The sequence below is a fragment of the Penicillium nucicola genome, assembly GCF_028828085.1.
Source record: "Penicillium nucicola strain IBT 29836 chromosome Unknown utg000006l, whole genome shotgun sequence".
NCBI lineage: Eukaryota > Fungi > Ascomycota > Eurotiomycetes > Eurotiales > Aspergillaceae > Penicillium > Penicillium nucicola.
Window position 1 is genome coordinate 328,180 of NW_026643130.1, and position 22,877 is coordinate 351,056.

The 22,877-nt window shown below is 49.4% G+C and overlaps 12 protein-coding genes across 12 annotated transcripts; 5 read left to right on the forward strand and 7 right to left on the reverse strand.

Annotated features, from left to right (window-relative positions):
- Nucleotides 1-267: 267 nt before the first annotated feature.
- Nucleotides 268-2,714, reverse strand: N7511_006119 (COG1/VPS51 family protein; the record flags this gene model as incomplete). The annotated part of the gene is made up of 3 exons (XM_057128496.1): nucleotides 268-2,291; nucleotides 2,340-2,509; nucleotides 2,572-2,714. 3 exons carry the CDS (start codon nucleotides 2,712-2,714, stop codon nucleotides 268-270), a joined length of 2,337 nt encoding a protein of 778 aa, XP_056983052.1.
- A 172-nt stretch (nucleotides 2,715-2,886) lies between these two features.
- cdc123 (cell proliferation protein CDC123) lies at nucleotides 2,887-4,219 on the forward strand (the record flags this gene model as incomplete). Its single annotated transcript, XM_057128497.1, has 2 exons — nucleotides 2,887-3,020; nucleotides 3,073-4,219. 2 exons carry the CDS (start codon nucleotides 2,887-2,889, stop codon nucleotides 4,217-4,219), a joined length of 1,281 nt encoding a protein of 426 aa, XP_056983053.1.
- A 198-nt stretch (nucleotides 4,220-4,417) lies between these two features.
- On the reverse strand, nucleotides 4,418-5,317 carry N7511_006121 (dodecenoyl-CoA isomerase; the record flags this gene model as incomplete). The annotated part of the gene is made up of 2 exons (XM_057128498.1): nucleotides 4,418-5,054; nucleotides 5,127-5,317. The coding sequence occupies 2 exons, from the start codon at nucleotides 5,315-5,317 to the stop codon at nucleotides 4,418-4,420; spliced, it is 828 nt and encodes a 275-aa protein (XP_056983054.1).
- A 344-nt stretch (nucleotides 5,318-5,661) lies between these two features.
- On the forward strand, nucleotides 5,662-6,041 carry N7511_006122 (uncharacterized protein; the record flags this gene model as incomplete). The annotated part of the gene is made up of 2 exons (XM_057128499.1): nucleotides 5,662-5,712; nucleotides 5,775-6,041. The coding sequence occupies 2 exons, from the start codon at nucleotides 5,662-5,664 to the stop codon at nucleotides 6,039-6,041; spliced, it is 318 nt and encodes a 105-aa protein (XP_056983055.1).
- Nucleotides 6,042-6,760: 719 nt separating this feature from the next.
- On the reverse strand, nucleotides 6,761-7,189 carry N7511_006123 (serine palmitoyltransferase small subunit family protein; the record flags this gene model as incomplete). Its single annotated transcript, XM_057128500.1, has 2 exons — nucleotides 6,761-7,002; nucleotides 7,072-7,189. 2 exons carry the CDS (start codon nucleotides 7,187-7,189, stop codon nucleotides 6,761-6,763), a joined length of 360 nt encoding a protein of 119 aa, XP_056983056.1.
- An 896-nt stretch (nucleotides 7,190-8,085) lies between these two features.
- Nucleotides 8,086-8,696, forward strand: N7511_006124 (peptide chain release factor family protein; the record flags this gene model as incomplete). The annotated part of the gene is made up of 2 exons (XM_057128501.1): nucleotides 8,086-8,250; nucleotides 8,322-8,696. 2 exons carry the CDS (start codon nucleotides 8,086-8,088, stop codon nucleotides 8,694-8,696), a joined length of 540 nt encoding a protein of 179 aa, XP_056983057.1.
- Nucleotides 8,697-8,983: 287 nt separating this feature from the next.
- On the reverse strand, nucleotides 8,984-12,124 carry N7511_006125 (uncharacterized protein; the record flags this gene model as incomplete). The annotated part of the gene is made up of 6 exons (XM_057128502.1): nucleotides 8,984-9,431; nucleotides 9,480-9,659; nucleotides 9,711-11,419; nucleotides 11,471-11,641; nucleotides 11,695-12,005; nucleotides 12,064-12,124. 6 exons carry the CDS (start codon nucleotides 12,122-12,124, stop codon nucleotides 8,984-8,986), a joined length of 2,880 nt encoding a protein of 959 aa, XP_056983058.1.
- Nucleotides 12,125-12,699: 575 nt separating this feature from the next.
- N7511_006126 (sugar porter family MFS transporter) lies at nucleotides 12,700-14,295 on the reverse strand (the record flags this gene model as incomplete). The annotated part of the gene is made up of 2 exons (XM_057128503.1): nucleotides 12,700-14,125; nucleotides 14,180-14,295. The coding sequence occupies 2 exons, from the start codon at nucleotides 14,293-14,295 to the stop codon at nucleotides 12,700-12,702; spliced, it is 1,542 nt and encodes a 513-aa protein (XP_056983059.1).
- A 430-nt stretch (nucleotides 14,296-14,725) lies between these two features.
- N7511_006127 (uncharacterized protein) lies at nucleotides 14,726-16,054 on the forward strand (the record flags this gene model as incomplete). The annotated part of the gene is made up of 2 exons (XM_057128504.1): nucleotides 14,726-15,172; nucleotides 15,233-16,054. 2 exons carry the CDS (start codon nucleotides 14,726-14,728, stop codon nucleotides 16,052-16,054), a joined length of 1,269 nt encoding a protein of 422 aa, XP_056983060.1.
- Nucleotides 16,055-16,426: 372 nt separating this feature from the next.
- On the reverse strand, nucleotides 16,427-17,557 carry N7511_006128 (Mitochondrial carrier protein; the record flags this gene model as incomplete). The annotated part of the gene is made up of 5 exons (XM_057128505.1): nucleotides 16,427-16,892; nucleotides 16,959-17,131; nucleotides 17,185-17,328; nucleotides 17,377-17,445; nucleotides 17,507-17,557. 5 exons carry the CDS (start codon nucleotides 17,555-17,557, stop codon nucleotides 16,427-16,429), a joined length of 903 nt encoding a protein of 300 aa, XP_056983061.1.
- Nucleotides 17,558-17,724: 167 nt separating this feature from the next.
- Nucleotides 17,725-20,095, forward strand: N7511_006129 (uncharacterized protein; the record flags this gene model as incomplete). The annotated part of the gene is made up of 4 exons (XM_057128506.1): nucleotides 17,725-17,787; nucleotides 17,835-17,923; nucleotides 17,979-18,340; nucleotides 18,390-20,095. 4 exons carry the CDS (start codon nucleotides 17,725-17,727, stop codon nucleotides 20,093-20,095), a joined length of 2,220 nt encoding a protein of 739 aa, XP_056983062.1.
- Nucleotides 20,096-20,228: 133 nt separating this feature from the next.
- N7511_006130 (putative CTP synthase) lies at nucleotides 20,229-22,134 on the reverse strand (the record flags this gene model as incomplete). The annotated part of the gene is made up of 4 exons (XM_057128507.1): nucleotides 20,229-21,750; nucleotides 21,814-21,879; nucleotides 21,934-22,036; nucleotides 22,089-22,134. 4 exons carry the CDS (start codon nucleotides 22,132-22,134, stop codon nucleotides 20,229-20,231), a joined length of 1,737 nt encoding a protein of 578 aa, XP_056983063.1.
- Between the last annotated feature and the right edge of the window lie 743 nt (nucleotides 22,135-22,877).

Here is a 22,877-nt window from a genome sequence, read left to right on the forward strand (position 1 = left end):
AAGAAAAAGCGCGAAAATGAATAAGAAAAAGAAGAGAAAGACACTGAAACAAAAACAACAAAAAAAATTCAATTATGCATGCCTGTTAGAATGTTAAGTTGTAATAGTCCATTTAGCTACGAGAGAATGAATGTGTGTGTATATCCTTGAGGTCCTGTAAATTTGTTGTCATTCTTCTATTCAAGATCAAGAAGAAATAGATGAGAAGGTGACCTGTTCTTGCAAATGAATCGTACAAATATCTGACAGCGAATGTCTAGAAAATCTTCAATGTTCCGCCAACAAGCCAAAAAGCAGCTCTGTCCGGGTCCAGTACTCATTTGCAGACTGCGTCATTGTCTGCACGGCTTCTGTACCAAGATCTGCACTCTTTTGGGCACGGGCAAGAACATCAGCCAGCTGATATTTCTCACCAAGCATCTTGGACAGATATAGAGAGTCAAAGAAGAGTTGGGTTTTCCAATCCTGCGTTGCTTCGACTTGCTCTTCGGTATTGTTCTCTGCCGACTTATTCCCTTGATCTTTGTCACCATTTGTAGAAGGAATTTCATCATCCAAGTCAGATTTGAGGGAGTCTAGACTTTCAAGATCATCCAGTGAAGATGCAATGGCAATCTCTAATGCTGTTTTGAGGGCCATTTTCAATGCCAGTACTGTTGATGGATCCCAGAGATCTGATCCACAGATATCCATGGTTGAGGTGAGACGTCGCAGGAACTTGAAAGTCGAGGCAGAGGGCTGAACCGGTACGGTCGGCGTACTTTCCCATAATGACCGACCAGGTACAATCTTGGCCCTTCCTGTCTGTGGATGCGCCTTCAAGGACGGTGCCATCTTCAAGGAGCCTGCCGTGGCGACGACCTCCGAGGCAAGCAACTTCTGGAGCTCTGGAACAATATCAATCGAGAAAACAAAGTCCCCTGCCACGAAGCTCGCTGGGATATCACGCCGTACCAACCGAATGAGCCTCAGCAGGAAGGTTGCTTTTTCGCTGGAATGCGATGAGCCGAATGATTTGAATGCGCTACTGAATGATGTTTGCAGATTGCCGTATGACTCTCGAACTGCGGAATGCAAAGAATCAGACAGAAGACGTGGATCGTCTTCATTAAGACGTATTGTAATATCAATATCTTCGTCCTCCACTTCTCCGCCGACGAGAATATCGGTCCACCGTATGCGACGTAAAGAGTCGATGGACTCCTTGACTTCTCGAATTGATGTGAGCCATGTTTTATACGTAGCGAGAACAGTTGATACGTCCTCGTCACGACCCAGGAGTCTGTCTGCCACGGTTTGTTTGAATGCCTGGGCACCGTTGGAGTACTCTGCAACGATAAGATCGCCATCCCACAGAGACCCAACAGATTCATGCTGTTTCTTCTCCCAGTCCAAAACAATAGAGCAAGCCCTGCCTCCGACCTCCTCCAAGCTCAGTGCTTGCACCTTCAGAATTCGTGACAGCTGGTCATTGAAGATCTTCCGGAGTCTCTCCAACACATCAAGTGATCCATGAATAATGGTGGAACCCCAAGATGAGAGCCATAATTCAACTGTTTCTATGCGCAAAGCAAGTAGCTCAGAGAAGTCATTGCTTTGAGCCAAGCTTTTTTGGCACCCTTCAGTAAATTTGTCGAATGCCTGACGTGACCACTCCTTGATCGAATCAATTCCATCCGCCCTGTTGAGCTCACTTAATTTGATCCAAGGTATGAAGTTTGTGACATCTGGAGCCACCCATCGACCTAGAACTTCAATTTCTAAGCCATCTAGACTGCGGATCTCTGGGTCTGCAAGAATCGGTCGAGCCTTGATTTTCGAAAGCACGTCAGAAAACTGACGGTGTCGCAGAACCTTAGAAGCCTGAAGTGTTCGGACGAACAGCTGGAGTGCCTTTGGAATATTCTGGCGGGACAAACTCAACTGGCTTGCAATAACATCCAGGCGCACTTGATGGAAATGGTGAATTGCATCATCGGAAGACGAGCTCGTTGCAAGGCAATAAGCAGCCAGCGACTCAATGATGTTGTCCTCCGTTGCGCGAGTCGAAGCAAGGCGCTTGTCAATCCGTTTGCGAAGTGTTAGCTTCAGGTGTGCTAATTGATTACGCAGATCGTCCAGGAACGGAGGAACTGGTTCCTGTTGCGACAATGTGTTGTGTAGTAGTCGACAGACAATGAGAATCTTAGATATCAACAGAAGAGATGCGCGGCGTCGCAGAAGTCTGGTAATCGACGTGGTACACTTATGTAGGAGCGCAAGCTGAGCCCCAAAGGCATGTTTATCTGCGTCTGCAACAGTTTAGTCGTCAATTCTTAGCCCCCTGAAAAAGATCTTACCCTTCTCGGCATCTCCACTCTTGATCTGTCTGCCATGAACATGCTTCCTTTCTACCAGTCGAGGATTGCATCGGCGTCCAACATCGGCCAGAACAGTCTCCACGTCCTGGATATCACGATTCATAGCAACAATTGTCTCGGCAGTTCCAACCAAATCGCGGTATCTAGTTCTATGAAATTGCGCATTTATATCAGCATCTTCCAAAGCAACTCCCCAGACTTAATTACTTACCCCACGAGAGCTCGAAGCTTCTCCTTATTGCTCGCGATGTCCCGGCGCAACTCCTGTTCCACACGGCGAACTGTGGGGATAGGATATTGAAATACATCTTGCCATGACTTCAGGCTCTGAGGATCAGGTGCCTCGGGGGCCATGCTGCCGGGATGTGCAATGAGATGCAAGCTTGACACGGAGAACAAGTAGTCCAATGTGGCGGATGCCTGGGCGCCTGACGGTTCTGGTTACTCAGCTTGCTTATCAGCACGTGATGCAGAAAAATGTCCCCGCGCTTTTCCCCTCGTTGACTTTCTTCAGCTCATGCCAGAGATGTCCGGAATGCCTTCGATTGATACTGAGACTCCGGTGGAGTTGTCATCCAATGACCTGCCGGATCGTCTTCCCTTTCCGCCGACTACCTACTCCAATATCCTCCATTGTTCTTATCACGACTGGCATCCGCGGTTTGTTCCCAGATATGACTCAATGCGAAATGATCTGACTGAGAAATTATAGATACCGTACGCTCGTCCCTAAGTCGCGCTGCATCCCTTTACCGTCCGCTTTTGTCGAATATCTGCGCGCCGACGGCATTGTCCTTCCCCCCGAAGCCGCTCCTCCCACCGACGATGACAACCTAGACACATTCTCTGACTCGGGCGAGGAGGAAGTCGACCCTTCCACCGAATGGGCAGAGATCCACACCCAGATTAAGAATACGATCGCCGAATTCGGCGGCATTGTCACTCCAAAGTTAAACTGGAGTGCTCCCAAAGATGCAACCTTCATGGCTGCCACGAACGACACTCAGTGCCGCACCCCGAATGACATATATCTCCTTCTGAAGAGCAGCGATTTCATTACCCATGACCTGGACCATCCCTTTGACGATTGTGTGCCGGATACAACAAATGATGATTCAATTACATCTACCGTTGACGCCACATTGCCGGAGGTGCCATATCACCTGGTCCTCCGCAAATATGTCAACTTCAACCCATCTCTCGAATTCCGTTGCTTCGTACGCAACCGTGTACTGCTCTGCATGAGTCAGCGTGATCAAAATCACTTCGACTTCCTCTTCCCTATGCGCGATATGCTTCGGTCCCGGATTCAATCATTCTTCGATGAAAAGCTCAAGGATAGCTTCCCCGAACCCAATTTCGTCTTCGATGTATATATTCCTGCGCCTCATCAGCGTGTCTGGTTGATTGATGTGAACCCGTGGGCGCAGCGCACAGACCCATTGCTGTTTAGCTGGCTGGAGATCCTGAACATGAAGGATCCCATTGGTATCCAAGAGGATGATGGAGCAGAGGAGTTTGTCAGGATCTCACTTCGTGACGGCAGTATTATCACCTCTGGTACCGCGGAAGAGCTGGACGACGGAGAGTCAAGCTCCGAGTCCGAGGAAGAGAATGATGACCCTGAAAAGGACGATTCCCAAGCTCCGTTCCTTCCTGAAGTCCGTCTGATCAAGAAGGACGACCCAGAAGCGTATGCGTTTAGTTCAACACAGTACTCGGCCCATAAGGTGCCGAGAGAGCTGGTGGATGCTTCGCTTGCAGGGCCTGGCGGCATGAGTGAGTTCATGGGCAAGTGGCACGAGATCCTCAAGCAGCAAGAGCAGGAAGATCAAACCGCCGGTAGTGACTCGGACTAAAACATCTGGCTCAGGGCGTTGTCTAAAAGCATATTTAGTGTGGCGTTTGGCTAGAGTGGAGTATGACAATTTTGGTATTGCATCGTGATTGAGTATAACAATTAACGAAATCTCTCTCTTGCAAGTATTCACGACGTATATGTATACTCACGCAACAGTATATCTATAGCGAGCTATATACAAAGGCCCTCAGCCGATTTAAAGCTTATGCTTCTTCTCACCAGAAGCCAACTTCCTGAACTCCTCCTGCGGCAGTCCCATCATAAACCGCTCCAGCCCCATAAAAGCCTCGAGTCCATTCTGACGGTCCAAAATCTCCCTCTCGGGCCGTCTAACAAGCTCCTTAATCTTGAGCAAGGAAGACTGATTCAAGTGCGTCCCAAGCCTCTCCTCAACCTCTTCAAGAACAAGCTTCAAGAACCCATCTGAATCCTCCTTGTTACCACTAGCGGGCGTAAACACCTTGTTCACAAAGCCAGCAGCAACAAGCTCTTCGCATGTAATCCGCTTACTCATGATGAGGGCCTCATTTGCCTTGGCAATACCAAGTCTCTCGACAAAGGCGCGGCTAGCACCGCCCTCAGCTACAAGGCCGAGGGACGAAAATGGCGTAAGGATGAATGTGTGGGGTGCTGCGTAAATAAAGTCTGCATGGGCGACTAGTGCGGCTGAGAGGCCGACGGCTGGCCCGTTCAGGGCTACAACTAGGATCTTGGAGTGGGTGTAGAAAGTGCGGGTTACGTCGACATTATTGGCAACGAAGCCGCGAACGAGCTCGCGGCGACCATTACCGGCTAGGTCGCCGTTTGGTCGAGAGCTTGTTACGTCTGCTCCGCTGTTGTAGATTGTGGTGGTTAGTGATTGTTCTGGTCAATTAGGTATTTGATAGGTTTATAGGGGTACATACGCTGAGAAGAATCGACCCGTACCGGTCAAGACGGTAATGAAGATATCTTCACGCTGGTCGATCTCGCGCAGACGCTCGGCGAGAAGGTAGTAGAGGTCTTGGTTGAGAGCGTTTAGCTTGTCGGGTCTGTTAAGAGTGACAATCGCAACGCGATCTTGGTATGAGACGGTGATGAGCTGTTCGTTCGACATGATGGCGGGTGATGTGATGAGAAAGAGCAGGAATTGAGCTGCAGTCCTTGCTATAAAAGTACTTTCGGGCCTCGAGTGTCTGTTTTGCGGGGAGCCGAGGCCCGCGGTCTGATTCTGGCCTGAAGGACAAGGTGTCCGTTTGTCCTGTTTGCTCACATAAGCAAGCCCGTGACTGGCTGTGGCGCCACTCGATTTGAAGATCATCACGAACCTCCGTTGCTGCATACCAGTTGAAAGCAGGTTGCAGCTTGGACAAACACTTACCGAAATCCAATTCATTAAACTCCGCACCATCCGGATACCTAATATCATCCATCAAAATCTCAGCAAAACACATACCCATCATGTCGCAATTCCTACGCAAGCTGCAGGGCGGCAACCTCGAAGTCTTCAAGGTAAAACGATCAAGCGAAATAGACCCTTAGGGAGCAACCTCTGACATTTATCTACTCGTTAGTTCGGCATGTACGTCCTCTTCCCAATTGGATGGATGTACTACTTCGGCACAAACCTGGACGACCGCTTCGCCACAAAAAACTTCTGGCCCACCGCCGAACAATCAAACAAGATCCCACTTGACAAGGAAGAGATTGACCAGGAGCTGGCGCGTATGCGGATGGTGGATTCTGTGCGCAGGGAGCGGAGGGAGGCGCAGGCGGCTCAATTTGCCGCTGCTCAGGCACAGGCACAGGCTCAGGAACAGGCACAGCAGAATGAGCAATAAAGAATGGGCAATTTGCGATGCTCTAGGGGCTCCAGTCGGTGATATACGGTGGAAGAGGGTGAGTGGTGGTCTGAGATATGACATACACGCATTGTCGGGTCTTTGATTTGGGAAATCTTGGGCCCTGCAACAGATTGATTGAAGTAACCCCTCTCCTAGTTGTGATTGTTCAACGGGGATTGGCAATGCGTGGAAGTTATAATTCTGCTGATGGGATACTTGTACAACACTCTACTCTGGGCATAAATGGCGTTTGGGGTTCTGGTTTTTCGGCATGGTTTTTCAATGTCAACCATGTACATATTATGTATCTCTATGTATCTCATACAGATGGACAAGTCTGCAAATACCAACTTGAATCATGATCACGTTCCAATGATAAGACATACAGGCATCAATCAGCCACGGGCATCAACAGACAAGCATAACCAGAAAAGGCACGTCAAGTCCATCAGCTGTGGCAAGAAAGGACCCCTAGAAAATAAACGACCAATATTATTAATAATGCGGTGTGCCGCACTGCGACAATGCAAGTGATAGGGATGCCCCTAGTTCCCAGAACTCAAGAACTCCAACAAGCGCCAGCCAACTAGGAGAGGGATATGCAAGGGTTCCCGAGGTGTATAGACTGACCTATACCCAGGACATTAATAGCATATCCACTCGTAGCGACGAGAGAGAATGCAAATGCAGCAAATTCCCTTATCGGGCTTTTTTTTTCACAACTCCGCCATGCGGGCGGTCGTGGCTGCGGCCGCGTTCTTGGCAGTTTCATACACCATTTCGCCCATTTGCGTGGCTGTCTCGCCAAAAATGGAACTGACTGAGAGCCGGCTTGAGCTGAAAAGACGTTCGCCGGCCCAGTAGTAGTAGAGACGGCCGTAAATGGCGCGGAGGTGATCGGGGAGGTAGATGTAGATTCCGGCGGTGATCATGGTGATGAGTGTCAGGAGTAGTGTGTCTGCAAAGGAATTGAAGGTTAGTCTCTTGTGCCTGGAGAGAGATCTGGAAGTTGAGGGATGCCACGTACTGAAAATGAGTTTCTCGATTGGCGTCAGCATGTAGATGGCGAAAGTCACCTCATACTGGTAGATCTTGAGGCGCACCCAGCGGACGAGAGTTGCAATGGCCCAGATAATGATCTCCATTGTTGCGGGGGGTTTGAAGGAATTAGAGGATGGGTCTGGTCTTGGGTGCCTTGTGTGAAGAGAATCGGGAAGCGGTTTGTTCGATTTTTTCTCGAGGCTCTCAATACCACTGAATTGCACTGTTGGCGGGCGTTCTGGATAGACCTGGCAGAAGTCACAGTAGAGAGTTGACCATCTAAGGCGCAATGGTGGGTAGTGTCGAGAAAAGATGTTATAATCAACACGGGCTAAAGAAGCCGAGACCGAAGATCGCGGGGGTAGGCGAGCGGGTACTCAGGGGCCAACTTAGGAATCGAGAGATGGACAAGAGGGAGATGCGCGGTGGTAAGGTGGTTAGGTGAGTGGTGAGTGGTGAGAGGTGAGAGGTGAGAAGTGAGAGAAGAGTTGATCGGAGATCGGGGGAAACTGCAAAACCCGTTCCCCTTTCCCTGTGGTACCCTGTACCTCGGGCGTCCGCCACTTCCCGCCGAGCTGTCAAGTACCCAGTACTTGTTTCAGGTTGGATCTCCTTCCATTCTTTGCCTTACAATTGATTTTTGTTTGGGCTGGTTTATACACTACTGGTCTTGACTAAGATCAATTCCACAATGACCCTGTACCTGATTTAGTGCTTGTCAATCATGCATATATCTAGCGCAGGAAGCTTACTTTGCAGGGTTAAAGAAGTGAAGAGTCAGATCAAACTCTGACGTCTTCAATATCAGTAACTTCAATTAAATAGGTCTGCTGGCAATATCAAATTATCCGGAGCACGACATCCTTATCAAATAATTGCCTCCGTCTGTGTTCATACCACTGTAGCCAATATAAAACACCAAGCTTCATACTCCCTTATCGCTTATCAGGCCAATCTCAACCACAGCAACTTCACCTCCAACAACCACCAAACAGCAACAATGTTCCGCCTCCGGCGTTCGGCAGGCCAACTAGTAACCCAAAGTCGCCTCTTCAGTCAAACTCCAACAACACCCGCAAAAGCCCTGCCACCACGTCTCAAAATCAACGATGCGGATCTAACAATATCCTACCTGAAAGGCACAGGACCAGGCGGACAGAAGATCGTATGCTGCCACTCCATACCCTACAAACATACCGTCGTACATGACCAACCCCAATACTAACAATTCCTAAGAACAAAACAAATTCGGCCTGCCAGATCAGTCACAAGCCCAGCGGAGTGGTGATAAAATGCCAAGCGACACGGTCCCGAGCGCAGAATGAGAAGATCGCGCGTTCATTACTAGCGGACCGGGTGGAGGCGAAGTTGAAGGGGGATCAGAGTCGAGTTGCTATCAAGGCCGCGGCGGCGAAGAAGAAGAAGGCTAGTAAGATGAAGAAGACTCGGCGGAAGTATCGGGAGCTGGAAGGGAAGGAGGGGGAAGGGGATAAGGAGCTTGCGGATGGAGAAGATATCTTGGAGGAGGTTGAAGTGGAAGAAACAGAAGAGAAAGAGGTTGAGGTTGAGAATGTGGTTGTGGAGGAGAAGGAATCGGGGAAAAGTGTTTAATATACCATTTTGTCTATTCGGATTTGTATAATAGGTCTATTGGGATATCGGGATGGTGTCCAGGTGTTATGTTTATACTACGGCGTACAATATAGCTGGAGCTATGGGAGAGGGTAAGGAACTCTCAAAACAGTAAATCAAGAAGCATTGATTTCATGGATCTAGGGTCTCATAACATGCATAGCGCGGGGGTAATTGGGAAAAGGTGCTCAATGAAGTGAGCAAGGGGCGTAAATGGAACTTTTTTTTCGTTTCTCAAAAAGAAGGCAGCAAATCAAAGCCCACTTTTACGAAATGTAGCTTCCCAGCACCTTGCGCGGCTCGTCTTCGAGGCGCTGCTGAGCAAATTGCGACACACGACCGTTGTGCTTGACATCAGCCTCCTTGAGGTATGAGCCAACCCAAGCCTTGAGGTCGGCACCGGTTTCGGGCCAGGGGTCCTTTTGCTGGGCTTTGATGGTGTTGAGAGGGGTGAAGCCAACACCAAAGGACATGTCCTCGATATCAGCATCGGCGATCAGGTCATCTCTGCCGACTGGCAGTGGGGGAAGCTCAAGAAGCTTCAGCAAGGCCATGCAGGTAAGTCCCCATCCCTTCAAGGCATAGGTAGTCGTGAACTCATTGGAGTTGGCGAGAGTCTTGGTGAAGGAGATGATGGCAGTCTTGCGGTCCAAAGGCCGGGCGAGCTTCTGGGTTTCGGGCAGAATGACATGGAGGTAAACCTGCTTGAAAAGTCTAGAACGAAGTCAGCATTGCTTCAATCTGTGCAAGGATGATACGAACCCTTCTTGCACCTTATCGGTGACATTGATGAAGAAATCGGCGCTGTAGCCCTTGTCATCGTGTGCCGAGATGAAGTGGAAGAAGCGAACAAAGCGCATGGTGAGATTCTCGGTCTTGGAACCTTGCAAACGCTGGAGAATAATCTGCATGATCATGATAAAGTAGTTCTCGAGGGCAGATCTGGCAGATATTAGAAGATGGCAATTAAATAGGGACTCTGATGATACATACGGAGGGAAGTTTGCAACGACAGTCTCCAACAGGTCGAACCCGAAGCTCTCGTTGGCTTTGGTGGAAACCAGCTTCTGGAAAATACCAAGAATGGGCTCAATCTGGTTGTGCTCGATGATGTACTGCGAGCCACGGGGAATGACCGAAGAAAGCAAGCGAACCAAGGCAGGGATATTTCCCTTGGAGTCCCACATCATAGGCATCAAGATGGGGCCAATGAGCTCCTGGTAGTAAGTTGGAAGAGTAGCAGACGAGTTGGCCTCCAGAAGGGCTGCGAAGAGCTGGAAAACATAGGGAATGAATTCCTGCACATCTTCCTGCAGAATGCTGGCGAAGGGGGCATAGAGAGCCTGTTCGAGCTTGTCGGGGTTGGCAGGAGCAGCAAAGCGGATGAAAGCACCCATGGCCTCGAAGTGGAAGTAGTAGAATCGGGGGTTGCTAGGGTTCTTCCGAATAATCTCGGTGATGCTGATGAAACGCTGAAGAACGACGTCCGCGAAAGGCACCACGCCTTCCTTGATAACGACCAAGACACGCATCACACAGCGCATCAAGAACTCGTTCTCTTGCACCTTTTCGGGAGCTGGGTCGTTCTGAATGAGCTGGAAGATGTGCTCCAAAAGATCCTTGGCCAGTGGTGTGATCTCAGCAGGCGAAATCACGGGCTGTCCTTGGCTATCGCTGAGGAACAACACACGCTCCAGGGCGATGGCAGCGTATGTGTAGACAACAAAGTTAGATGACGCCAGATGATTCACCAGCACAGGAAGGACCTGTTGCCACTGCTCCTTGGTGATAATACTTCTGAAGCTGTAAAGATACTTGATAGCATCGACCTTGAGAATAGGGTGAACCCCACTGTCGGAGATCAGATCAGCAGCAAGGTTCTGCTGGAAGTAGTCAGCGATGCTGACAAGCGGGTTGGTGACGGTAACACCGTGTGTCGCGGTCGCGGTACCCTTGGCAGCAATAGCAGAGTAAAGGTATGTCGCAGTGTCTTTGGCCTTCCAGTTAGATGAATCCTTGGCATATTCAGCCAGGTAGTGCTGAGTGTACTTGAGGACAACCTGAGTCACTGAAGACTCAAACTTCTCCGCCAGTCGTCGGAGGAAGTCAGTGGCAGCACGTCGTCTGGTCTCACTATCAGATCCTTCCAAATCCCGACGAATAAATTCAATGGGCTCATCCTCGAACAGCTCCTCGTCCGACTCGCGCAAACTCACGTTGGGAAGGATGACCTTCTCAACAATCTCAGCCTGGACAGCCTCGGCTTGGAAAACCTGGGACTGCTCTGGCATGCTTGCGACAGAGCTCAAGAAGTGGAGAGCTCGGCTAACCAAAATATCGTACTTGGTCTCCTGGCCAATGGTTGTGAGGAAGCTCCAAGAGCTCTGGATGAACTGTTCAACGTGGGGCTGGAACACATCCATGTACTTCTGGGCGTAGAGGGTCAAAGCCTCGAAAATTCCAGCGCGAACGTATTCCAATAGACCAGCCTCTGTCTCGTCATCTGTGTGCAATAACTGATTGTCGTAGGTCAGGTACTTGAGGAAAATTGCGGCGATTCCGGAGATGTTGTCTTCGAACATAGGAGGAAGATCGTGGGAGGAAAGATCGTAGAATAGCTTGACCATCAGGTTGAGCTGAGTGAACCCTTGGGTCAGGTTCTCTTTGTTCGACTTGTTTTGTTCGAGGTAGTTGTCCAAAGCCTAAAATATGTTATTATCCAATCCAGCCAAACACATGGGGGGGGAATTTACCTCAAACAGGGCCAGGAATGGAGTGCCAAACTTGCCAAGCACATGGTTGATCTCAGTGTAGAGCGCATCAGACTGGAACAGAGGCCTCCATCTCTTGAAAATGGAGTGCGCAACTTGGAGCACACCAATGTTGACGGTAGGATCATTCGGTGACAGCTTGGAAACGAGATCCTAAACAAACCACAGGTCAGCATTGTATCATCATGTGAACTCAAACAACCTACGTCGACAAGACTTTGCCACCGCTCCCAGAAATCACTGTCGGCGATCACACTGATGGCCTCACCCAACTGGCTCTGAATGCCTGAAGGAACTGAGATCATCAAGGTGATCAACTCGCGCTTGAGAGTCTCAACCTCCTCGCTCTGCAGCTTGTGGTTTCCATCCTCATCGGTCCAGTTGCGCTTGATGAAGTTCTTGAAGCAAAGCGCACTAGCAAGGCGTGTGTTGTAGGGTGTAGCATTCGATGCGGTGATGTGAAGAAGCTGTAGCGAGAATCCAGGTTTCTGTTCTTCCTGACGAAGGGCGGTCTCGGCTAGAGTGGAATAGGGTCAGCCATGACTGCTGTAGTAGGCAATCGCTCGGCCACTTACCTTCCTTGTTCCTTCTAGGGTCCAAGCTTGCCTCTAATAGAGCTCCAAGACCCTCCGCCATGATGTACGTGGGGTATCAATTGAAGTGAGGGGAATAAGAAAAAAGGGCAGGAGAAGAGACGGCAGGAGAAGATACAACCGAGAAGGGTCTATTTATGCCAAAGTGCCAGAGTGGAGGAGAGATGGCAATCCACAGAGAAAAAAAAGCGTATGGCTCAAAGGATCATAATAAATAACTGATAATTGAACGGGCAGCCCACATCAACACCCTAGTCCCAATGGGGTTAGCACGTCACATGTTGAGCCTCATGCCTCAGGCGTGCATTTGCATTCTTTATACTTCGACTTTGTTTCATTTGTTCGAGTTTTCTCTCAATACTTTTATTGTGTGCGGCTCATTGTTGAAGGTAAAGTCCACTGGAGCTTCTTCACTGGTAGACAAGAACTCCAGGCTGACTCATGTATTCAGAATCCATGGCATATATATTGACACACTTCCATCGGTGCAACTAGAAGCACATCAACGTGCATAAAAAGATCCAATGCAAGTCAGGACTTTGTATTTACAGCACAAATATGAAAAAAAAGGATATATACACACAGGCCTCCAAATGAGACTGCAGTCATCGGTGTGGTTTAAACGCGCTCCTTCATCTCGACCATCACCTTCTCCCCCGGCTCCTGAACATGTCTATCAGGCACATCCCCCTGAGGAAGATTTTTAGCCATATTCACAATATGCCAAGCAGAGGGAGCATCACGGAAAACATGGTTCAGGGCCTCCAGGTTGCGACCCATAGTTTCTGGGTAAAATAGATAAACTGTCACAGGAATGCACGCTGAAATGACAGCGTAGAGGATGTAGTATTTCCATCCAATTGTATCGAGTGCAACAGGCGTGATCATCACCACAACAAAGTTCCACAGCCACTTATTTGCCGTGGATGCAGACGACATAGCAACACGCAAACGCATAGGCGCAACCTCAGTGCAGTAGACGAAGTTTGCACCAGAGAAGCCAATTGGATAGAACATGTTGAAGAGCCAGATAAAGGCTACCGAGACAATTGACAGTCCTCTAGAGGCGTTCTCAAAGCTTGTCGTGATAGCCAATACTATCATGCAGAGAGACATGCCAGCACCACTAATAATAAACACCTTGCGTCGGCCGAGGCGGTCGATCGCGAAGAAGGGAATGAAGTTACAGACGAACTTCCATGTCAGTGCACTAGCGCCGAGAATCCGAGACAGTTCCGACCCTAAATGTAAATTTTCCTCAAAAATGGTCGAAATATAAGTTGAGATCAGATTGCCGCCACACATCTGTTGAAAAAATTGAATGACGAGACAGAGAGCAAATCGATAAAGAAGACGCTCCTCATCAGTGCCTAGGAACAACTCTCGGAACGTGAGGCTCTTTGACTGCGCTGTGAGCTCCAATGATGACTCTATAGTCGCAATTTCTGTCTGCACCGCTTCATCGTTGACAGAGAGGTCTCTGTAGGCCGCTAAACTTTCTGCAGCCTCATCTGTCCTTGATACGAAAACCAGCCATCGTGGTGATTCAGGTAGCAGAAATACAGACCCAAGGATGGTCAAAGGAAAGATGAAAGACAGTGCCAATGGAACACGCCACTGTATCTCCCCGGATGTCTTACTAAAGCCGTAATCCACCCAATTGGTGATCACGAAGCCTAGAACCATGCAGATTCCATCGACCACGACGTGTTGCCCACGATGCTTTGCAGAACTACATTCAGCTTGCCACACTGGTACAGTGGCGCTGAGCTGCCCAATGCCAATGCCCAGAATGACTCGGCCAAGGGTAAACTGAATGATATTATACGATGATGTTTGGAGGAGTTCTCCAATGATGGTAATAACAGCAGCCATAAAAATGGTCTTGCGTCGGCCGAGGCGATCACCGAAGTAGGTGCATGAAAGTGAGCCCACAAGGGCTCCCAATTGAAGAGAGGCAATGACTGCACCCTTTCGGGTCGAGTTTCTCTCCTTGATGGCGCCCTCGGTATTGACTGTGTCGATATCTGGGAAATGGGTCACCCTGGATAGTAGTTAGCCTTCAAAAACAGCTACCAAGACTGTTGGGAGATATTACCATGACTGCAAGCTGGCCAGTGGTGCTACTCCAGCTTGATTGTATCCGTAACTGATAAAAGCAGGGGCTACCGTGAGAAGCAGCTGCGCAAGGTGGAGCGTCTTACCCCGAAGCATGTTGTCAGGACGAATTGCGATGTCAATCTTTCTACCCCATGGGAAATTGCATTTTATATGTTTGATACTTCATGAAAATCTGGGGACCCCAGAATCACTTCTCCGAAAGAAAGCGCTGGATGTTCAGCGTCCGCGGAATGTAAGAAGCCGTGGCCCCAGATGAATCCGAACTTCCTTTTTTCAAGATCCAGTTATCATAGAAATATCCTTGGGTGCTTTGGTAGCCATGGAGTTTCGCATCCGCGGAATATGGGATGCCATGGGCTCTGAGCCAGCACAAGCGTATGATATATGAGTTTTACGCAAGAAGAGCAACGGGAAGATAATTTGTCAATGGAGGATAATATTTAGTCAAGCTATTTATCACGACACTGCCCTCCGAGACTGACAGAAATAATATTGGCAAAGTACGCAGCAATTACCCAGCATCATGGCCATCACAACCTCATACACTATCACGGAGCCTCCAGTGTTACAAAACATTCATCATCGCAATGGAAAGCCTCTCCCACTATCCAGAAAGGCCTTTCCAGCAGTATGGATGCGATCAGGCACATCAAAGGGGCTTTTTATCCACGAAAAAGACCTTCCAGCATCTACAAAGCTCTGGGAGCCAATCTTGGTATCTGCGATGGGCTCTGCAGGAGGCAATGCAAAGCAAATTGACGGAGTTGGAGGTGCAACATCCACGACTTCCAAGGTCGCAGTCATTGCAAAATCTCAAGACCCTAATATCGATGTCGAGTACACGTTCGTCCAGGTAGCGCCAGATCAGGCCAAGATTGACATGTCTGGAAACTGTGGAAACATCGCCTCTGGCGTAGGACCTTTCGCACTTGATGAGGGGATCGCAAAGGCGATTCCGGGACAGACAGAGGTACGATTGCTTACATTTCGAACATCGGCCTGAACTTAACTTATTGATCGATGTGTTCAGATAGATATTCGAATCCTCAACACCAACACTGGACAGACTCTGGTCGAAACGGTTCAAGTAGCTTCGGACGGAAGCTTCCAGGAAGAAGGCGACTTCCGTATTCCCGGCGTGCAAGGCACCTCGAGTCCTATCAAAGTCGCTTTCCTCAATCCTGGAGGTAGCATGACAGGTCGAATGTTCCCTAGCGGGGCATCACAGGAGATCCTAATCGTAACTTCACCATCAGTGGGAACATTTGATGTGCGAGTTAGTCTGGTGGATGCTGCAAATCCTTTTGTACTGGTAGATGCATCTTCCATTTCTATCCCAGGCTACCCGTCGTGGCCAGATTCAGATGATTCGACTTTTGTGTCGGTTGTTGAGGATATTCGCCGCGCAGGCGCTGTGTGCTTCGGGCTGGCTGTGGATATAAAGGCAGCTGGTCAAGTGCGAGGCACACCAAAAATTGCTTTCCTTTCTCCGGCGGCGGAGGATGACAAGGATGCAGATCTTCAGGTTCTTTCTTTCACTATGGGGAAGCCCCATGCAAGTCTTCAATTGACTGGTGCGGTATGTCTCGGGGCGGCTGCATCGATTCATGGAACGGTTGCGTGGGACATGGCTGGAAGGAAGGGTCTTGACAGAGTACCGAAGCATGGCATGTCCTTGGACGGTTATGAAATTGCATCTCCATTGCCCATTGGTATTCGACACCCTGCTGGGGTGATATTTGTGGAGACGATGTTAGGAATGGGCCCCGAAGACGTGGTTAATGTGGAAAAGGTGGCAGTCTTTCGAACAGCACGACGGCTCTTCGAAGGAAATGTATTTTACCGCGTATGATGGAAGAACGACAGAGTATAGAAAGAGATCTGCAATGGGTTCAAAAATCTGTACGCATGAAGTAGTTTATGTGAAAAGATAAGCATCATCGAGGGTAAATACCCAGCGGAGAATCATCCTATAATTAAAGATCAATGTTGCTGTCCTGAGTCAGAATGAAGCACTTTTGGTAAATGGCAAAAATCATGTAATGAAAATGGACATAAATTCGGCAAATTGATAATCTCCCAGACGTGTTTGCTTGGAATACCGTGGACCTATCTCGAGATTCGAATGGGCTTCTGGAATGATCTATCTGTAGAATTCGCACTCCAAGTGGTTGCTAGTATACATATTGGATGAGGTGTAATCTGCTCCCACACATTCTCAAACTCATCTGTGTGTCCCAGGGGACAAAAGAGCCGCTACCTCTTCATACACAGAGAACACGATGCCACCACTCAAAAGAAGCCGACCTAATCGCATGGAACTGCCCTTCCAGAACCCACGAATACCATAATCACGAATCACGCTTTGACAGGCTTGTGCAATCCCGACACCCTGGACCCCCTGGGCCCGCGTCTTGATTGTATCAAATGGCTGCGTAGCATATACAGTAACCACACCAGCGACAGCACCAATGCCAAACGTCGTAACCACATTCGTCTTGACGTTGTTTGCTTTGATAGTCTCCTTGAGAACATTGTACGTGCCCATGCGGACTGCAGATGTGGCGGACTGCTTCATCATTGTGGATAAAAGACCTCGATAAAGCTCCGTGACACCATGTTTCTGAACCAAAACTTGAGCCGCATGGAGACTCGATTTAAATTGTCGAGCACCCTTTGCATCATCAATCCTATTTTGAAATCAGTTAGCACGAAGTCGAACGTCTCTCTGACATCCATCGCCGGGAGTAACGGACAGAGCTGTTTTAATTCTTTCCGTGGGAGTGACTGCCAGGATACTTTCAACTGCTCCTGCGAACATTCCTGCAAGCATTCCTCGTCCCGGTGAGAGAACGCCATGGTCATCAGTAAGAGAATTGCGGATTGTATCGTACGACACGAATCGGACAGCGGCCTTGGCTGTTGTTCCCTGTATTCAGATTAATATTCCGTTCCAGCTGAAAGCACGTGGTAAGAACGAACGACAACAAGGGTTGAGCAGCCTGTGTACAAGGCCCCGACCCCTTCTTGCTTTGCAACCTGGAAGATGAGACGAAGTGGATTAGACGTCCGAACAGCGCTGTTGTCGAGCAGCTGAACGCGGGTCTTAGAGTACTCGAACGGATACTGTATAGAATCAGTACCAAATAGGCTCATATGAGGCGATAGACTGACCGTAATGGCTGCTTCTAGTCCCCCTGCAACTCCTCCAGCCACGAGCGAGACCCATTGGGGCGTTTTGTCCTGGACTAGGTTAACTGCGGTATCTGGCCCCAGCCCCTGGGAGGTGAATTTTATGGCATACCCGTTGCGTCTTGTTTACAGATCTTTCCGAGGTAGTCCCAAGTGCAGTCATGTTGTGAGAAACAACCGTTTTGGCGAACCGTGAGTGCCCAGGTGCGATTGGCTCTTTCTTATACATCCGAGAGGGGAAACGGGAGAGCGGAAGGAGACGTGCCGCGGAAAGAGATCGTCCGGTGATTTCCTTCCTGAACCCGCGGACTCACTCTACCTTTTGACACAATGGAGAGAACTCCGCCTAGACGAAGGGCTGCCAAGGCTTGCGCTTTTTGTCGGCGCAGGAAAGTGAGTCGAATATATCGGTGGAAGTGCCATGGCCTAATGTGAGGTAGTTCCGTTGCGATAATGAACGTCCAGTATGTTCCAACTGCAAGGCATATGCACAAGACTGTGCCTATATATCAGGACCGGAAAGACCCAGGTACGTCATTGAAAATACATCATTGACTCTATATATCACCGCTAAGTACGTGCAGACCAACAAACGCTCGGCTGTCTCAACTGGAAGCCGAAAATGAGCAGCTTCGACGGCACCTGAGGCATGTGAATGCTCACTCAGAAGACAGGTCAGAGATCACGGAGAACAGCCCATCTCAGTCACCGCAGCAGATACAAGAATCTGCAGAGAGTCTGCCTACAGACGCAAATGTCAATCAACGCCAGTCAGCTGTATCGCGGATATTCATCTCACCAAATGGAGACTCAAGCTATCATGGACTGACGAGCACCTTATTCAATGATGCATCAACCGATCAACATGGCCACCCACGATCAATAGACCCGCACATCCCGGTGGAGCACATTCGAAAGCAGCTGATCGGAGAAGCTGCTTATCAACGTGAGATCCGTGGTACCCAGATCATTGACACCATCTGACAGCCAAGCAGGACAATTGGAAGCCTTGAACATGAGACAAGGGAAACTGGACTTCGATGGAGTTGATCCAGAGCTTGGAATGCACCTTCTGTCTCTACATTGGAATCGCCAGCATCATTCCTTCTTGATCACATATCGCCCGGCTTTTATGCGAGATATGGCCACCGGCGGCCCTTATTTCTCCAAACTTTTACTGAATGCGATCTATTTCGGCGCATCAAAGTTCAGCAACCGCCCAGAAGTTCGTCGAGATCCGAATGATGTGCGTACTGCTGGATGGACATTCCGCCAGCGAGTAAAAGAATTACTCGGCGGTGCTTTAGATCGAAGTGAGATCACGACTATCCAGGCCCTCCTGGTGATGACAAGCTCGTTGTTTGCATTGGGCGATGAACGCAGTGCTGCATGGCTCTATGCTGGTACAGCATTTAGAATGATCATCGATCTAGGCATGCATGTTGATGCCACCATGCTAAGAAACATGCGACGTCTCTCAGACGAAGATATTGAAATCCGTCGTCGAGTGTTTTGGGGTGCCTTTGTCGTAGACAAAATCCAATCCCTTTACCAAGGTCGCCCTGCCAGCTTACAGGAGTTTGACACAAAAGTCTCTTTGACACTCTTGGATCACTACGAAGAACTGGAACACTGGCAACCCTTCGCATATACGGATGTACAGTCATATACAGGATCACCCGCATACAGTGTTTCAACTTTTACACAGCTATGCAAGCTATCGTTGATCTTAAACTCCATCTTGAACAAGGTGTACTCGGAACGCAGCTCGAATCGGTCATCTCAGGAGTTAGTGACCACACTACAATCATTAGATGCCCAACTCAAGGCGTGGCATGACGAAATCCCCGAGCATCTACGGTTCGGCCCTCCCTCTTCTACAACACAAATCACACCGCCACCTCATGTACTCTCTCTTCTGGCTCTCTACAATGTACTCCTCATCCTTCTCCACCGACCCTTCGTGGCAGAAGGACATCTACACTCGACCGATCCATCCGTGGCCATTAGCTCGTTCACTACCTGCACAGCAGCAGCAGCTCGAATAATTTACATACTCCAAGCATACGACCACGCGTTCTCGATCCGACGAGCTCCATATCTGATTTCATATGCAACGTACGTCGCCGCGACGATATACGTTCGAGTAGCTGCCCAAAGGGAATCAAGCAGTCGGGCACATTCAAATCTATGGACATGTCTCCACATCTTTCAAAAGAATCAAGCGACAAACTGGGCCGTCCGCCGGGCCAAGAATGTGATCGTACATTTAATGGACCGTATGGGTGTTGATCTAGATATCCGACATAAGAAATACGAAGAGACACATTCAGATGATGATACCACTGAGGAAAGACATGGACAGGCTTTAGACAAACAGTCTGGTGCCAATGACCAGGGTCCCAGAATGACTCCTTTGCCTGCTCGGATGACACCGCCAGAGACAGAGGTATCGGAATTGGACATGGATATGATTATCCAGAGCTTCATTCGACAGCAGACGAGGACAAGTGATGAACATGCGTTCGATGAGGCGAGCTATCATGGCTTGGCTGGCCCTGTCATTCCTTTGGGCACGCCTGGTACCCTTGCACCTGCTGTTTTCCCGGGGTATAATGATGCATGTCTTGATGCCCAATTTGATGATGATATGTTGTTTGGATTTAATGGGTCTGTACAAGATAGTATGTTATATAGATAGAGATGATTTATCGCTATATGATAATCTTACACGTCTACCATGGTTAATGTAGTCAATAATGTGATCTTGATTGAATTCTCTATAAACGTAATATTTTTCGTGACAAATACAAACTCCGGAACCCTCAATATGCTTAGACAATGATGTTGGCGACGCCGTTGGCCAAGTCCATCTCCTTCTGCTGGGACATGTTCTTGACCTGGTCAAAGCAGCCGGCGGCGGCAGAAACGAAGCCGAGGAAGGGCTTGCTGGGTGCCAGCACACGAGAAATGTACTCGGGGTGGAACTGGACACCAACGAACCAGGGGTGCTCCTTGAGTTCGACAATCTCCATACGCTCGCCAAGGTCGTCCTTTCCGATGAAGTGGAGGCCGGCATCCTGCAGCTTCTCGATGTACTCGGGGTTGACCTCGTAACGGTGGCGGTGACGCTCATCAATGGAGGTGCGCTCAAGTCCGTAGAGAGAGCGGAGCTTGGACCATTCGCTGTTCTCCTGGAAGAGAGTGGGGCGAGAGCCTAGACGCATGGTACCACCGAGGTTCACCTGGTCGATTTCGGGCATGTACACAACGATGGGGTGGGAGGTACGCTCATCGAGTTCGACAGAGTTGGCACCCTCGAGGCCAAGGACGTTGCGGGCGTATTCGATGACAGCAATCTGCATACCCAGACAGATACCAAGGTAGGGCTTGTTCTTGGTACGGGCGTGGTGAGCAGCACGCATCATTCCGACGGTACCTCTGGTACCGAAGCCTCCGGGAACCAAAATACCGTGGGCAGTGTGGACATCATACCAGGCCTTGTGGTACTCCTTGGAGTTGGTCTCCTCCCATTCGGTCTCAAGGTGGGAGGCATCAACCCAGATGATGTTAAGCTTGCGGCGAGAAGCCATAGACGCGTGCTCCAATGACTTGATAACAGACAAGTAAGAGTCGTGAAGAGAAACATACTTTCCAACGAGAGCAACGTTGACTGTCTCAAAGGTGTGGTCTTGGGCAGTTGTAAGGGTCTTCCACTGTTTCCAAGTGCTTTGACCCTTGGTCAACTGAGCCTGGGTAATTTCAACCTTGCTCATGTTGAGGAGGTTGCCCAGGACCTGAGGGAAGCCTTGCTGTTCGAGGAGCAGAGGGACGTGGTAGGTCGAGTTGACGTTGTGCACGCCAATGACCTGCTCTGGCTCAACTTGACAGAACATGGCGATCTTGTCGGTAGTGGCCTTGTCGAGAGGACGCTCACAGCGGCAAGCAATCAAATCCGGGCTCAAACCAGCTGAGCGAGCGTCCCGAATAGCCTGCTGGGTAGGCTTGGTCTTCAGTTCGTCGTGAATGACAGGAACCAGGGAGACGTGAATCTGGACAAAGTTGTCCTTGCCAGCGCGACGACGGAGCTGACGAAGAGCCTCAACGAAGGGAGCACTCTCAATATCACCAAGAGTACCACCGAGTTCGATAACACAAACATCGGGCTCCTCGTTGGTGTCATCGGCAGGGGTCCTTGCCACACGCTCGATCCATTCCTGGATGGCGTCGGTCAAGTGAGGGACAATTTGGACGGTGCGTCCAAGGTAGTCACCTCGGCGCTCCTTCTCGATGACATGCTTGTAGACCTTTCCAGTTGTGATGTTGTTATCCCTTCCAAGGGTGACTCCGAGGTATCTGTAGGCCAACTATCAGGCTCCTGTCCTATGGTTTCATAGAAAAACGCAAGGGAAAGCTTACCGCTCGTAGTTTCCAAGGTCGAGATCCGCCTCGCCACCATCGTTCAGCACAAACACCTCTCCGTGCCTAAAAATTCGCTATCAGGAACAGTATTCAGAGATTGAGATGAAATCCACGTACTCAGTGGGGGCCATGGTTCCGGCATCGACATTCATGTAAGGGTCGATCTTGATAGAGGTGACTCGGGCACCCTGGGTCTTCAGCAGCAAACCGGTACTCGAGGCTGGACATAGTATTAGGATGGGTTCTTCACTGCTCAACTGAGAGGATCGTACCAATTACGCCCTTTCCAATGCCACTGATGACACCTAAAATACACATGTGAGTTACTGATCTGGATTTTTCGAATGGTGAATGAGTCATAGATACCTCCAGAAACCACGACGTACTTCATCCTGGCGACGAAGTGAATAAACCGATCGAGATGGGAAGTTTGGAAAATGAAATTGAATTAAGAAATCACGATTGTCACTAATAACCCTTGGGGGAAAAGAAAAAGAAATGTAGGGTGCCGTTCCTGGCTTCTGCCGGGGGGGAAGAGAGAATGGAATCCGAAAAAAATGAAGCTGTAAATCGCTACCTGTGGTTCACCGCCCCCCACTTTGCAGATTTCCGCGCTGACTTTTTCTGCCATCCGAATGAGCGGTAAGGCACGTGAGATATGGCTGCTGTAACTCACCGCCTGAATATTTAATGTCTGATTTATCGGGCGGTGAAGCCAGTGGCATCAGGTGACCTTCAAGGTTGGGCTGGAATAACCTCATTTCCGGTGATTCCATATCCCGCTTGATTCCCCTCAGTTGGCACCACATCACATCACTTGCTTGTGCCATCGACCTGGTGGGTCCCAGTGATATAGATCTACTGTTCTTCGCTGCCGATCAGCGATTGCTCTTACCCGATCCTCTGGCTTGCCATCTGTTCTGTCTATACATGTGCGAGTTCTGCTGCTAGCAGCTGCCCTTGCGGTCAAGCGCTCTTCTTTGTCAATTTGAAAATGTGAGTTCCTCCTAATGACAGAACTATGAGCCATAGAAGCGGATAAGTTTTCCGCTCATCGGCGC